The sequence below is a fragment of the Dermacentor andersoni genome, chromosome 9 (assembly GCF_023375885.2).
Source record: "Dermacentor andersoni chromosome 9, qqDerAnde1_hic_scaffold, whole genome shotgun sequence".
Taxonomy (NCBI): domain Eukaryota; kingdom Metazoa; phylum Arthropoda; class Arachnida; order Ixodida; family Ixodidae; genus Dermacentor; species Dermacentor andersoni.
Genome location: NC_092822.1, coordinates 100148915 through 100163476, shown reverse-complemented (window position 1 = coordinate 100163476; position 14562 = coordinate 100148915). Strand labels below are relative to the sequence as shown.

Below are 14562 nucleotides of genomic sequence, written 5' to 3'. Positions count from 1 at the left end.
CACCGAATTGCTGCATTAAGTTTCGAGGTCGAGCACTTCTACGTCACCGGTGGTATTCTCGACTCATGTTCTTAGGGATTGGGGCTACAATGATCCTTTCACGAAGGACTCTGGGCAGAGATTCGAGTTCTTCTCCCGCATACTGTGGACGAGTAGGGTAACCCACGCGGCAAAGTAATTTTCTGCCAGAGGAGGTTAAGCTAAGCCGCTCCCGTTGAGATATGAGCGTCGCATCCCGTAGCTCCTCGTAGTTATTGTGAATCCCGAGGGCAGCAGGCGTTCGGTAGAGGTTCCCTGTGGTAGGCCGAGAGCCGCTTTGTACGACGTTCTAATCAACGCATCTAGTGCCTTTAGTTCTGTTTTCGTGGGGTCCTGGAAAGGGAGGCTGTATGTGAGACGACTTAGCACAAAAGCCTGAACGAGCCGGATCGTCTCTGTTTCCTTAAAACCTTTTCGGTGATATGTTACTCATCGGATCATACGGAAGATCTGTTTCACCGTAGTCCTAAGGGTTTTAATGGTGTGGTCTAGTCGTTTGTTGCTTTGCAGCCACAGTCCGAAGACTCGCATTTTCTCGACCTCCTTTATCTGGCTGTCTCCTAGAAAGAGGTTCACCGGCTCGTGAGTTTGACGGCCTCGACCTCGTATCCTGATAAATATTGATTTATCGGGCGCGCAGCTCATTCCACTGCTGCGAGCGAAGGTTTGAACAACGGTCGCTGCTTCTTGTAGGATTTCTTCTTTTTGTCCTAACGAGCCGCTGGTTGCCCATAGGGTAATATCGTCTGCACATATCGCGTACCCTAGCCCAGGTATAACATCGAGTGTTTTGGCTAAGCGTCTCATGCTGATATTGAAAAGAAAGGGGGAGAGTATCGCCCCTTGCGGTGTACCTCTATTGGGCATGGGAAAAGGGTCTGAGTGCGTAGTGCCAATGCCTATTGTCGCGTTGCGAGAGGTCAGGAATAGCGGGCGTAATCATAGGTTCTTTGTCCACAACCGATGTCACTTAGCTCAGATAAGATAAGTTCATGTGAAATAGTGTCGAATGCGCTTTTTAAATCAATAGCCAGATCGAGATGTTCCGCACCAACCGTGGTGTTGCATAGAACTTCTTCGCGAAGTAGCAGGAAAACATCTTGTGTCGACAAATGTTGGCGAAAGCCGAATATGTTTGTGGGAAATAGGTTGCGGTCTTCAATGTAAGACATGAGACGTGTGTGGATCACCTTCTCAAATAATTTGCCAAGACAGGAGGTTAGTGATATCGGCCTGAGATTTTGTAGATCATGAGGCTTTCCTGCTTTCGGAATAAGCACGATTTTGACCTCCTTGCACTGTTGTGGAACTACGCCCCTTTCCAATATCTGTTCATTAAACTACCGGGTGAGCTGTTCTAGGTGCTCGTCGCTCAGGTTCCGGATCATAGCATTTGTGAGCTGATCTGGTCCTGGAGCAGTATTTCTCTTCGCAGCTTGCGCTGCCGCGAAGAGTTCTGTCTTAGTTATCGGAGCGTCTCGCACCGCGTTTTCTTGCCCTTGGTATGGCAAGGTGCATGGGGGAGTGATTACTGTCCAGGCGAGCCCCTCTGGAATCAGGCGAACCCCTCTGTAAATCGCAATCATCGGCACGTGCAAACTACCTCGATCGCTAGTTTGTACGTGCCGATGATTGCGATTTCCAGAGGGGCTCGCCTGATTTCCGCGCAGACGCTGGACAAATTTTTTTCTGTATGCTTCAACAGTCTTTAGTTGCTAAACTTAGTCAACAGCCTCTGAGGGGAGTCGATTATCGGGATAGCAAGCGAAGAAACACTCACCAGAAAGCACGGGTGTCATTTCGCGTCTGATGGATGCGCAAAACGTGCGACGGTCTGGGGTGTGCGAAAACTTCAAGGAGCAAAATAAAAGTACAATAAAATACCAGTATTTGGCTGGCGAATGCTGCGTATTATTTCCAATTAGGTGCTGTGAAGAACAAAGAAGTATTGTTTCCTATTTCCCTCGTAAGGAAACGTAAGCAAAACGGCGGAACTATTTCCAGCAGCGATGAAAAAGGCGCGCGTAGTTTGGGCAGCCTTCGCTTCATAGCCAAGAAAAGCCGTCCGTGAGTATAGTTCCCTTCCACTCTGTGATAGAGGACAAAAAAGGGGGCTAACGAGGGGCCCGATTTTTATAAACCATATCATAAAAAGCCAACAAACACTGACACCAAGGACAACACTGGGGAAATTACTTGTGCTTAACAAATTAAATAAAGAAACGATTAATTATTGGAAATTAAAGTGGATGAAGAAACAACGTGCCGTAGGTGGGGAACGATCCCACAACCTTCGCATTTCGCGTGCGATGCTCTACCGATTGAGCTACCGCGGCGCCGTTTCCCCGTCCACTTTCTTGTGTATTTATCTTTCCTTGTAGAACCCTGGGGGTGTTAGCCAGCGCCACCACTCGCAGACCTTGGCGGCGGACGTGGAACATCCGTTCTGTCGCAGGTGTCACGAGAACGTGACCTTTTTGGGTGACGGCACACGGTCTGTAAACCCACCCATGCTACCTGAAGGCATCAGTGTTGCCAGATTCGAGACCCGCGTTATGTAATAAACGAGAAGAAAAGGGGTGAACGGAGGGGCCCGATTTTTATTAGCCATGTAATAAGAATCCAACAAACACTGACACCAAGGACAACATAGGGGAAAAAACATGTGCTTAATACATGAAAAAAAAAGTAAGGATAAATTATTGGAAATGAAGGTTGATGACGAAACAACTCTGTGAAAAAGAATAACCGGCAAAGCTTTATAGAAATGACTATATTGACAACTAACTATATTGTTTTACATGGTTATGGCTATATTGATTGAATAAAGAAACACACACGTAACATCGTGTTGTAATCGTCTTTAATTTTGTCTCACTGGTTACCACAATGACCATACCTTTGTAGACACTGTGGCACACCCTGACCGATTGCACTGCTAGTGTAGACACGTTCTTGCGAGAGGTTAAATCCATGCATGACCTGTGACGCGTGGTTGGCCCATTGGCCTCTGTGCAGCACTCACTTACAAACCGTTCCGACAGGAAAGACACGAACCCCTGTCATCGGGGCACGCTAAGTCGACTTAAAATCTTCCACCATGACGATCAACTCGTTTTCGATGGATGAGATCCAACGAAGGGTGTCTATTAGGAAAGCCTCAATGTCTCCATTGGATATAGCCGGAGGGACGTAGACCGTGCCGATGACGGTCCCATCTTGCATTTGCGCGGCAAGTACTCGATGGTCCCGGCAAGTCGGCCACTGGAGGTTCGGCGCCGGCAGCGTCTCGTCACTTTCGAGCGCATCCGCGATTTCGCTCTCGTTGTCGCTCTTTGAGGGCACGTTCTTCTTGCGCAGAGCGAACGGCATGCGTCCTGCCCATAGCAAGGCTAAAATGCAACTGCTGACAACGTCGCTGGGGCGATGCTCGCTTGCCCAAGTGCACGCACACTTTCCCAGCCCTTCTCGCGACGAACAAGCGAGAAGGGATAACAATCCACAGTTCGTCCCCTCCTCCTCCTTCTGCTCCCTACCCCCCACTCAGTTGCGCGAGGGCTCACGCAGGCAGGGTGGCGCAAGGAACTACGATTGGTGGCGACTTGCTTGCATAAAGATAGGACACGTGTCCCAAAGACACAGAGGAAGGGCACTTAATTCTCGTTATACGCGGGTCGATATACACACACAATTTTTTTCAGAACCTAAGCCTATACAGCTTGGCTAAAATATATGCCGAAGAAGTAGAAAAATAAGAGATAGATTCTGCAGACGTCCCTGCGTGTTTTAAATCACCACCGCCCAATTAATGGCCGATCTCCTACAGTGGGCTGTGCCATTTCACTAGAGAACAAGAACAAGTTTCTTGTCAAGGACGACCACCTTGCAAGCCATGGCGCCTACAGTGACGCCGACTCCCTCAAAAGCTCAAGTCATCGATGATGCTCTCTCAGGCAACGTCCTGTTTAAGCCAGCGCGTGAGCTTGCCGATGGAACACCGCAAGTGTCAGATTTCGCTCAATGCTTGACGCTACGCGCGAGTAGATACACATATCTTGATTAATTTATTTATTCTTCGGTTTCCATCGGAACATCCATTGAACAAATATTTACCATCTTTGCCGCTCGACCATTGCCTTTACCGTCTCCGCCCGATGTCAACTGATTTGCATGCATCAATTACACCACTCCACGCGTGCAGCTGGCGCAGATTAGCGAGCATGCAAGAACCAGACCTATATTTAGCGGTATATAGTGTTATACTAAACCTTTGCAACAACATTAAAATTGCGATTTCCGTTCGAATTTAGCAACATAACTTTTAAGGAAATCGCTGTAGGACAGCAACACTTCAACGGCGATGCCATAAAACGCTTATAAAATAGAGGGTAAACAAAGAAACGAAGCAGCGATTAACAGCAGCGTCCAACTGCGTAGCTGAGCCGGCGATCACTGTTCAACCGGCGAAACCAACATCGACACGAGGAAAAGCCGAACAAAAAGAACAAAAGGCCGTGCTGTACGAGCGTATGCGTGCATCCCCGCAAAGTGCACAAGTTCATGAAATGCCCGTCTGTGAAATGACGGGGTATGTGTCGCACCTTCTACTGGCGACGGCTAAACATCACAGCCTCTGCTTTGTTCAATCTTTTTCGATGTTACAAGATGTGCCGAGGAGGATATCCGTCGGTTAATTATTCATTTAAACCACAACAAGATTCCTTAACTTGAACTGCAAAATCGCCCGTGTGCTGTGCATCGGCTGCACATTAGGGAGCCCCAGGTAGTCAAAATAAACCCGTACTCCCCCACACACGCATTCCTTATAATCATATCGTGGTTATAGCATCAAAAATGCAGATTTGCATTAATTTTATTTACGAGTTCGCCAAAAGTTTCCTTATTTTCAGCCGGCGATATATCGCACATTTAGATTAATGACTTGGTGTACAAGCTCCGATGCGCAAAAACGTAGGCCAAGCGCAATTAGTGGGTCAAATGGGTGGCGCCGAACAAAATTATGCGCAAAGCGGTGTTTTCTCAAGAATGCAAGCACCAAAGAATGGGCAGGCAGTGAGGAAGGTCGCAATATTTTACTAGTGTCGACCAAATCTTCAGTCCATTCGAAGCGTGAGTGAAGGTAGCTCGTACACAGTCGCCACACCGTCACCAAATGCAACTAAATAGAATAAAAATGGTACGTCGCACACAAACTCTGCTAAATAAGTTGAAACCAAACACGGTGCAATAAAAGCAAGCGCGCGAATTAGCCTGAGAACGAAGGGGAATCAGACTAGAGACGGGAATATTTTTCCGCGGCGCTACTACGCCACCTGCGTATTGAAGAAGAGCAGACTTTCCAACCAAATTATTTTGGGCTATGGGACTTTGCCTGATCGCGTTCGAGATAGCGAACATTGTGCGAATCACGAGACAGACGAAGATTAGGCAACGCCATTTTATATCGACACGATACTTGTTGAGCAGTAAAGTTTCGGCAAGTTCAGGAACTTTGCGCTTTGGTACCTGGTCCGCATCTTATCTTGCTGCTCTTGCACAACAACTTGTGAAATAGTGTAATTATAATCTTGTGCTATATTATCGGAGGAGAAAAAGAGCAGCCTCATTGCAGAGTAGCAGGTGGAAGTGGAAAACTGTGCAAATTCCATGCGAGAAACAATGTTATGCGAAGCATTTTGTAAGTACCTGCCTGTACTGTGTTTTTTTACGAGAACATGCAACTTATATGCGTAAATTGAGTTGTGTGTGTGTGGGTCGCGAGTGTGCATGTGTGTGACCAAAGCAGCAGGACCATGACTCGGTCGAAGACGATCGTATGACAGCAAAAGGAAATCTACGCCGTCCGGTCGGCGCCCTCTTTCCACATCACGATAGTTAACTTGTACGTCTACTGTTCTAAGTTCTAGAGGACGAGCGCAAGTGAGAGAAACGCGTATCATGATGTCATCAGCAACTACGCGTTATACAATTGTACGTACTTATACCTATGCCATGCGGCGAATCAAAGCGTGACCTGTCACAAGAAAATAAGTCGAAGCAGAGGCAAGTGACGCACGAGGAGAGTATTTCAAAAAAGTTGGCTGCCTGGGGAACGAGAGAAGTCTGCGTTACATCCCAAACAGATTCGTCATGTATATTCCTCAAGCAAAAAGCACCAGTAAATTTGTCAAGTGAGTTGAACGTGTAGCACGGAAAAAGAAATATTGGTACATTCCTTTGCGTATTCTGCAAACAGCTGTAAGCTTCAATTAGCTTTACTTCAAAATGCTGGAGCTTAAAACAAACACGCGAAGAACCGTCTCATTTAGAGAAGCAGTTAAAGAGGGAAGTGGTGCTGGTTGAATCTAAACTGGTTAAATCCTCGTGTTACTGCCGTGGCTTTCTTTGAAGAAATACAAAAATTTCATATTATACCATGAACTTCTATACTCGTCGTGAGCAAACCTGTTTTAGAGGATTAAAATCAAGGTAACTGTTTTAGAAGTCATATATAGCCAGCGTTTCTGACATACTTGTTGCAACGCGGCAGGTATTGTATCATAACTGGACTCTTATATGCTATGTTTTTGTAGTTGTTGATCCGCGCATTGTAATGCTTGGAGGCTGGCATGAAATAGACGGTAGCTGGCCCATGCCGTCGTCCAAACTATGCACGCTGAGGACGTTGTTGAAGGGAGAGACTTGTGCTCATCGAGAACGAGGAGTGTGGGATCTATTGACAGGATCTGCATGAGAACGTTACAGTTCTTCAGTCTAACATGACTGAAAGAGGAATGTTCACTTAGAAGCCGCCAATGACTCCTTAAGTAAACTCTGTCCTCCCTAGATCCCTAGGTGAGCGAAAATGACGGTTCTCCGACGACCAGTTCGGAGCGTCGAAAGTCATCGTAGCTGACCCGCCTTTGAGGCGGAGGGTTTACACACTCACTTCCGCAGCGGTTGCACTGACCACAACGAGGTGAGAGGGTTCTCGCAGACAAGTGTCCTGTCCGGAGCAGGCGCCTCTTGATCCCAGTGTCGGCTCCGAGGACATGGCCGCCACGTCTGTCCATTGACTGACGACTTCTAAGAGCCGTGAGACTGCGCCACAAAACTTGTCATTTCCAGGAGTTGCCCCTGCTTCAATCAAACCGTGCAGGAGGCGGGGACTCTACAAACATTGCATGTAGACCTAGCGAAGCCGGTCTGCATAAGAACAATGTAGACTTAGCGGAGCCGCCCACATGGGGACGCAACGTATTTTCGTCCTCACAATGCGAGCCGCCGCAGCAGACATGGCGGCGGCAACTGGCTGTTGACTCGGCGCATTGTTTTTTTCAAAGTGAGTTGCCGCAGTAGACAAGGTGGCGCCAAAGGGCTGGGTACTGACGTATTGTTTTTGTGTTCCTTCCCGTTGTCCCCGTCTTTATTTGCGGTAATACGATATACAGTATTGCGCTCCTTTCAAATCGAGTCGCCGCAGCAGACATGCCGGCGCCAACGGACTGTTGACTCGACGGTCGCTTTTCCGTAGATCACGAGCCCCGCCGCTGCGGTTGCCTTGGAGAATTTTATTGGTCGGTACCTCTGCAGGCCATTCGTACCAGCATAAAAAACACGCAATTAGCTGGTCGGCACTCCTTCGCCTGGCACTGTAGCGCTACCTTTGAGAACTTTATTCTCTGAAATAAACTCTTCGAATACATTTTTGCGAACGAAGACGTCGTAAAAATATATTTCAGGTGACCGCCATAAGTATACAAGCAGAGGGAACGAGGGCGCACAAACGAAAGCACCGCAGAAGACGCCCGGACACCGCCCGAACTGCAGCAGACGACAGGCGCGAATCCGTGCCCTGACGTCACGCGAGCGGCCTGTAGGACACTCTCGGGGCTAATAGCAAGCGTTCATTAGGACAGCGCCAGTTTGGCCGATGCAACATTTCCCACAGGCGAAGGCAATGCTATACACCACACAAACTTCACCTTCGACAAGGGCTTTGGTATGCTTTATTTCGCAGGCTGTCCTCTCCTTGTGACCGTTCACTGGGCAGCGCATGCGTCCCAACTTTTGCGTAGCTGAAAATACAACTCGTTCCCGGCACTTGTCACCCACCTGCTTGAGGCGCTGTGAAACCTGATGCCTGTAGGGCACAGGACAGGTCACTGTGGCGTATAGAGGACGCTCCTGTGGTGCACAGCATTCCCCTCGCCTTTGGGCAATGTTGCATCGGTCAAACCGGGCGCTGTCTCAGTGAACGCCTGCTCGAGTATCGCATGAATGCTGATATGGTTATTGCTTTATTGATTGAATAAAGACGCAAACACGTAACTTCGTGGTCCTTATCGTCTTTAGCGCAGTGGCCCTAACTTTTGTTGTCTCTGTGGTACAGCGAGATCCCTTGTACTGCTATACTAGACACGTTATTGCAAAAGGTTAAATATATACAGAAACTGCTACGCGTGGTCGGGTCATTGACGTCGGTGTAGCCCTCAATTCCAAATCGCTTGGGACCAACCAAATGAGATCCAACCAAATGCATCTATTAGAAAGGTCTCTATGTCTCCTTTGCATGTAGCCGGAAGGACGTAGACCATGGCGACGACGGTTTGTCTTGCGTGTGCGCGAAACACACTCGATGGTCCCGGCTCGTCAGTCACAGCGCGTTCGGCGCCGGCGGCTTCGCGCCGCATTCTTGCGCATTCGCGCTCTTGCTCTTGTTCTCGCTTTTTGAGGGCACGTTCTTCTTCCTCAGAGCTAACTAAGCGCGTCCTGCCCATAGCAAACCCAAAATGCAACTGCTTGCAACGTCGCTGCGTATGCGCCCTTTCGGAGCCCCTCCCGAAAGTGATCGAATAGCAGTCGACAGTTTGTCCCTCCCCCTCCTTCTCGTTCCTACCGCCCACTCCATTGCGCGAGGGCTCACGCAAGCAAGGTGGCTCGAGGCACTACGATTCGTGGCCACTCGCCTAACCGAAGAAAGAATACGTGTACCAGAGAATCAGAGGAAGGGCGCTGAATTCTTGTTATGCACGGCTGGATAGACGGACGAAATTTTTTCCTAGAACGTAGCTACATTCAGCTTCTCTATAACATGCAGCGAGGAAGAAGAAAAAAAATGTAGTTTCTGCTGAAATGCTTGTGTGTTTCACATGATCACCGCCCTATTCATGGCCGATCCACCAGAGTACCTATCGCCGGTTCACTAGGGAACAAGAACAAGTTCTAACGTTAAGGACGTTCACCTGACAAGCCATGGCGCCTACATTGTCGCGGACTCCCTCGAAAGCTCAAGTTATCGACGATGCTTTGTCACGCAACATTCTGTTTAGGCCGGCGCTTGAGCTTGCCTATCGAAAACCGCATGTCTCAGATTTTGCTCAATGCTTAACTCTACGTGCAAGTGCATACACATACCCTAATTATTTTAATTATTCAAATACTTCACCGTTTCACCTCAGAACATCAATTGAACAAACATTTACCACACGCGCCGCTAGACCATTCCCCTACCGTCTCCGCCCGCTGTAAGCTGGTTTGCATGCATCACCTAAACCGCGCCACGGTCACAACTGGCTCAGATTAGCGAGCATGCGACAACCAGACTTATACATTAAGTAGCAATATATGTAGCGTTATGCGAAACGTTTGTGACAACTTTAAAATTTCAATTTCCGTTGCCCGCTAGCGAATAACGCTGAAGGAAATTGATGTAGGAGAATAAAGGCATGTCCTCACTTGCCGATGTAAGAGCGCGCAAGGCGGTGCGCCTACCTTGGCAGCGCTTGTGGTGTCGTCTCCTTGTCTCGTGTGCCGTCTACGTTTTGCGCTGTTAAGACCAGGATGAAAAACCAACAAGCCCAAGCTGCTATAATAACGAATTGTTGCCGCGAATGTACTTTGCGCGCGCTTATTTCCGCAAGTGAGGACGTACCTTTACACTTGAACGGTTATTCCATGAAACGCTGATGAATTGACGGTAAAGAAAGAAATGAAGCAGCGATTATCAGCAGCGTGGAAACGCGTTGCTGCCCCGGCTACATCAGTTCAACCAGCGAAACCAATGCGGACACGAGGAAAGGTCGTACAAAGGCGCGTGTGGCCGGTGCGTGTGTGTGCACCTCAGCAAAATTCAGAGATTAAATAAATGCCCGTATGTAAAATGACTGTCCGTGCGTCGTAGTTTCTACTGGCGACGATTAAGCAGTACATCATCTGCTTCATTGAAGTTCTTTTTAAACGTTATTACATGTGGCCAGGAGGACATCTGTCGGTTAATGAGTGCTTTAAAGCAGGACCCGATTTCATATCTTGAATTATGTGAATAGTTGAGCTGCTAATAGTGGTCCACAAATAACGCTCTGTCCCAATTAATTTGCGATTTTTTTGTCATTATTTGACAGATTTCGAAGGTCTAAATAATAGTGACACGCAGATTCTGAAAATTGGTGTCTTACGTGCGTGCTCGGCAAAGATAGCGAAGTCGCTGATTTGCAAAGTCATTCACTCATGTGTACTAATTGAGCGTATTTAAAAGTGATTGCATGACAGATATTTTTGTCAGCAGTGGTCGAATCACCCCACAACTGTAAGCACAACTTCCAACCCACCACCGCCCCGCAAAAAGAAAGAAAAAGGTAGAGAGTAAAGTCCTCTCTGACCAAAGTGCTCCTGATTGGCAACTACAACAGATAAATCGTCACATCTATGCAGATACATGTTACAATGGGGTGCGCTATGTGTACCCTTCGTGCGGCATCGTTGGAACAAAAGCTCGCCTCAGCTAAAGGGAAAGCCTTTTATCATACAAGAAATTTCGCATGTTTTGTAACAACGTAAATCATCTACGGCATGAAGCACTAATTCACTTATTCTACTAGATTAGGTGAAGAGCTAGACGGTACCTAGACTGAAAATCAAAACGGATAATTGACTAATTAACAAATGTTCCATGAACACCTTTCCAACTAATTCCATTAGAGCACATATTGCAATACATAAACTGAAGCGCGCGATTTCACAGGGACACATACACTTGTAGTAAATTTTGAAGCTAGCACCAATATTGAGATACGCCCTGTGAAACTTAAATTGCACTGTTTTTCTGCTGACCAATGTAACAAAACGCATTTTTATAGATTGAAGGAAAAGAATTACTGCAACAAGCATAGCTTTCATCGCAAACATTGTCAACACCTGTCTATGAATTATTGCTTCCTCAGAAATCGGTTAAAGTGGATATGAGATTCAAAGTCACTGGCTGTGGAACTTGCCATTGAAACAGTGCCGTATATTATAATTGACTTGAAAGTTAGTTAGCATGGGTTAATTAGTGAATTAGTTGCTTTAATTTCTCGCGCAAATAATATACGCCTCAGAGTTATGGAGCTATATATATATATATATATATATATATATATATATATATATATATATATATATATATATATATATATAATGTCCGGCTTTTATCTAACTGCATCCTGTTTCGACTCAAATTCCGCTTTGCAGGATATGTAATCCATGACACTAGTTCATCGTCATAATGAATAGTTGCAACAACTTGATTTCGGCGAGTTGGTTCACCTTAAGTAAAACATATAAAATATCACAGGGCGTAGCCATGGGGGGGGGGGGTTATGTGGTTCCAGCCCCCCCTCCCTCCGGAAATATTTGCGTGCTTTCCATTGACGACCGACCAAAGCAACCCCCGACGCTGGAAATCATCCTGATTTGTGTCTAGAATCTCCTTTTCCCGGCCGAAAACACATTTCACCGCGAACATTGCAAACTCGGGCTGGATTTCGCGGCAACGCCCATGCACCGGGAGTCACATAACGCCAAGCAGCCCCATCCGAGCACAATGTTTCAAGGGCGTTTTGATGGCGAACGGGCTCGCCGCGGCGTCTCGCTGAGGCCATGGTATCTACGAAACGCATGTATTTCCATTTCAAAACTTTATGGGTATAAAGGTGGCACAAACGTTTCATGTGAAAGGTGCATTGACATTTCTAAAGTTGTGCTTCAGACTTTCAACTGCGGAACTTTGTAGGTTTAATTTTCCGATAAATATTTGACGCCAAAGGTGCATTAACTTTTCTAAAGTCTTACATCGGAACATACAACGAGGCAAGCCAAATTAGCACACTATCAGACAAGTTGACACAGTACGCAGCGAGGTCCGATGAGGTGATGCGTTGTGGTGGTTCATTTGTGCCGTCATATCACATAAAACATATCAAGATTTTTTTTTCACCTACACCAAAGCATCCATGTGAAGACCCTAAAACCAGCCAAGGTAACTACGTTCTTATTTATTTTTTCTACTATGACTTTTATTCGCGAGGACAAATTGAGCCTGTTCAATTTTTTCGTTCGCGCTACCCAAACCGGGGGCTGCCAGAGCCAGCGAAAGCGCATGCGTTTGTCTCGTGTTGCCCAGACCACCTCGCGGCGCACTTCGGTGCGCGTTCGGTTTTCTCTAGCCGAGAGGATTTTCGCCTGGAAGAGTTCTGGAAGTTTCTGGCTAGCAGACGAGAAAGAGGAACAATGGTCCCTCGCCTCCATCACAATGGGGACTCGACGGATTGCACCGCGTTCGCTTGAGCACAACCTCTCCGGAAACCCTTGCCTCGCCACTATAGGATACCGATTAGTATGCGTATAGTTCTCGGTGGACCAAGTGTTTCACATTTTCTCCGATATTCCGACGGTAGCCAGAGCAGGTGCCCAAAGTAGGCATTCGATTGTGGCCAACATGCTTTCCTCTGCGTTTTTTTTATTTTTTATTTTTTACCTTGGCACCACACACACACACAAAAGAACCAGATATTGTTGCGGCGCAGCGAATTGTCAATTGGTGAAAGTTCGATTTTGTTACTTCTTTTGCGGAAAGTAATGGGCTACGGGGCGCTTCAGTTGCCGGATACTCTTACTATATTACTGCGATAGCAATTATGCGGACACTTCAGGCGCACTCCTGCCACCGCTGTCGCCCTCATGTTTCGTATAAAGTCCACGGGCGATAACATCGTGACCGGGGCGGGATCTAGATTCTGTGAATCTGCGATTACGCAACATGTTTGTTTGCCTTGTTTGACGCATTAGATACAGTGACATTTCTTTTACATACGTAGATTTATTGGAGAATTATACGTGTATTTAAATATCTTTTTGCGAGGTATTGTGTATCCGTGCCGTGATCATTGTTTCCAATGACACTTTTTTGCCATTTTGGAGCTTCATCTTTGCGTTTGTATCTTTCATTGTATCTTCGCTTTTATAATGTACGAGGGCGTTTCAGTTGAATGTGAGCCAATCCACCCCGCTCAATAATGGTTCGACTCATGATCTGCGAGACATGCGCGTAGCGCCGAGGCATCTATCATTTAGAAAAGTGACACGCAGGTGTGAGGATAAGTATTTTTTCATGCTTTCATACACTGGATTAAACGTGGTTGTGTCACGTTATGGACGCTCCGGAAGTTCAGCAGCGTGGTGCCGCGAGGTTTTTAACAGCTGAGGGTTGTTCCCCAATAGAAATTACTAGCTGTATGGCTACCGTGTATGTTGAACATTGTATTTCATTGATCAATGTGAAGCGTTCGTGCAAACGGTTCAAAGAAGGACGTGAAAGTTGCAAAGACGATCCAAGCCCGGGCCAAAGTCATCGTGCAGTCACCCCGAACAAAATTGATAAGGTTGATGAGCTGATGAGACAAGAACGGAGGATAAGCATCGATGAACTGGCAGAGCGTGTGAACATCAGTCATGTTTCGGTTCACGCCATATTTCATGAGCATCTCGGTTATAGGCTCTTTTGCGCGCAATGGATGCCAAAGGTTTTGAACCACCGCCAGAAGACGGAGAGTTCAGCGCTGCCTTGACTCATCTGATCCGGTATCACAATGAGGGTAACGACTTCTTGTCTGTAATTGTGATCGGGGATGAACCATGGTGCGACTATTACGAGCCTGAAACACGACGGCAAAGCTTACGGTGGAAACATTCCAATTCTCCACCCCTACCCCAAAAAAAAAAGGAACGGCCGTCATTTCAGCCGGAAGGATGCTGACTTTTTTTTTTGTTGTTGTTGACAACTTTTAAAACGTGTTACAAATCATTTTCTCGCACCTTCTTTTTTTGAAAAGCAGGTCATCGACTCCTTGTGGTGAGTAAAGCATCAATGTGAGTTCTTTGTTGTCAATAACGGACCTTCCAAATGCTTTCTACGCAGCCGAGCTGCTGGTGTATTCCACACTTTGTACCGTGTTATACTGCAAGCTATAAATTAGACCGCGAAATTAAGCAACAAGCATTGACCCAAATTGTCAAATACCTAGTCTTCTCTCTATTAAATTGGTTGAACACGTTCTTAGACCAATCAGTGTAGCACTCATGCTGAGACCAGGTCCCTTATTTGAGATCGTGATTCTACATGACCATAAGAATGAAGTCCCTAATTAAACTGTTTCCAGGAATGGTGTTCATTTGCAAAGACCATAACAGGCAAATCTCTCGACC

The 14562-nt window shown here is 46.7% G+C and overlaps 1 protein-coding gene across 1 annotated transcript in view; it reads right to left on the bottom strand.

Moving 5' to 3' along the window:
• Positions 1 to 3114: 3114 nt before the first annotated feature.
• LOC126520357 (uncharacterized) overlaps positions 3115 to 14562 on the bottom strand; it is an 87495-nt gene continuing 76047 nt past the window's right edge. The window contains exon 2 of the mRNA XM_072284582.1: positions 3115 to 3416. Within this exon, the coding sequence (XP_072140683.1) occupies positions 3115 to 3416 (302 nt within the window). The remainder of the gene's footprint in view (positions 3417 to 14562) is intronic.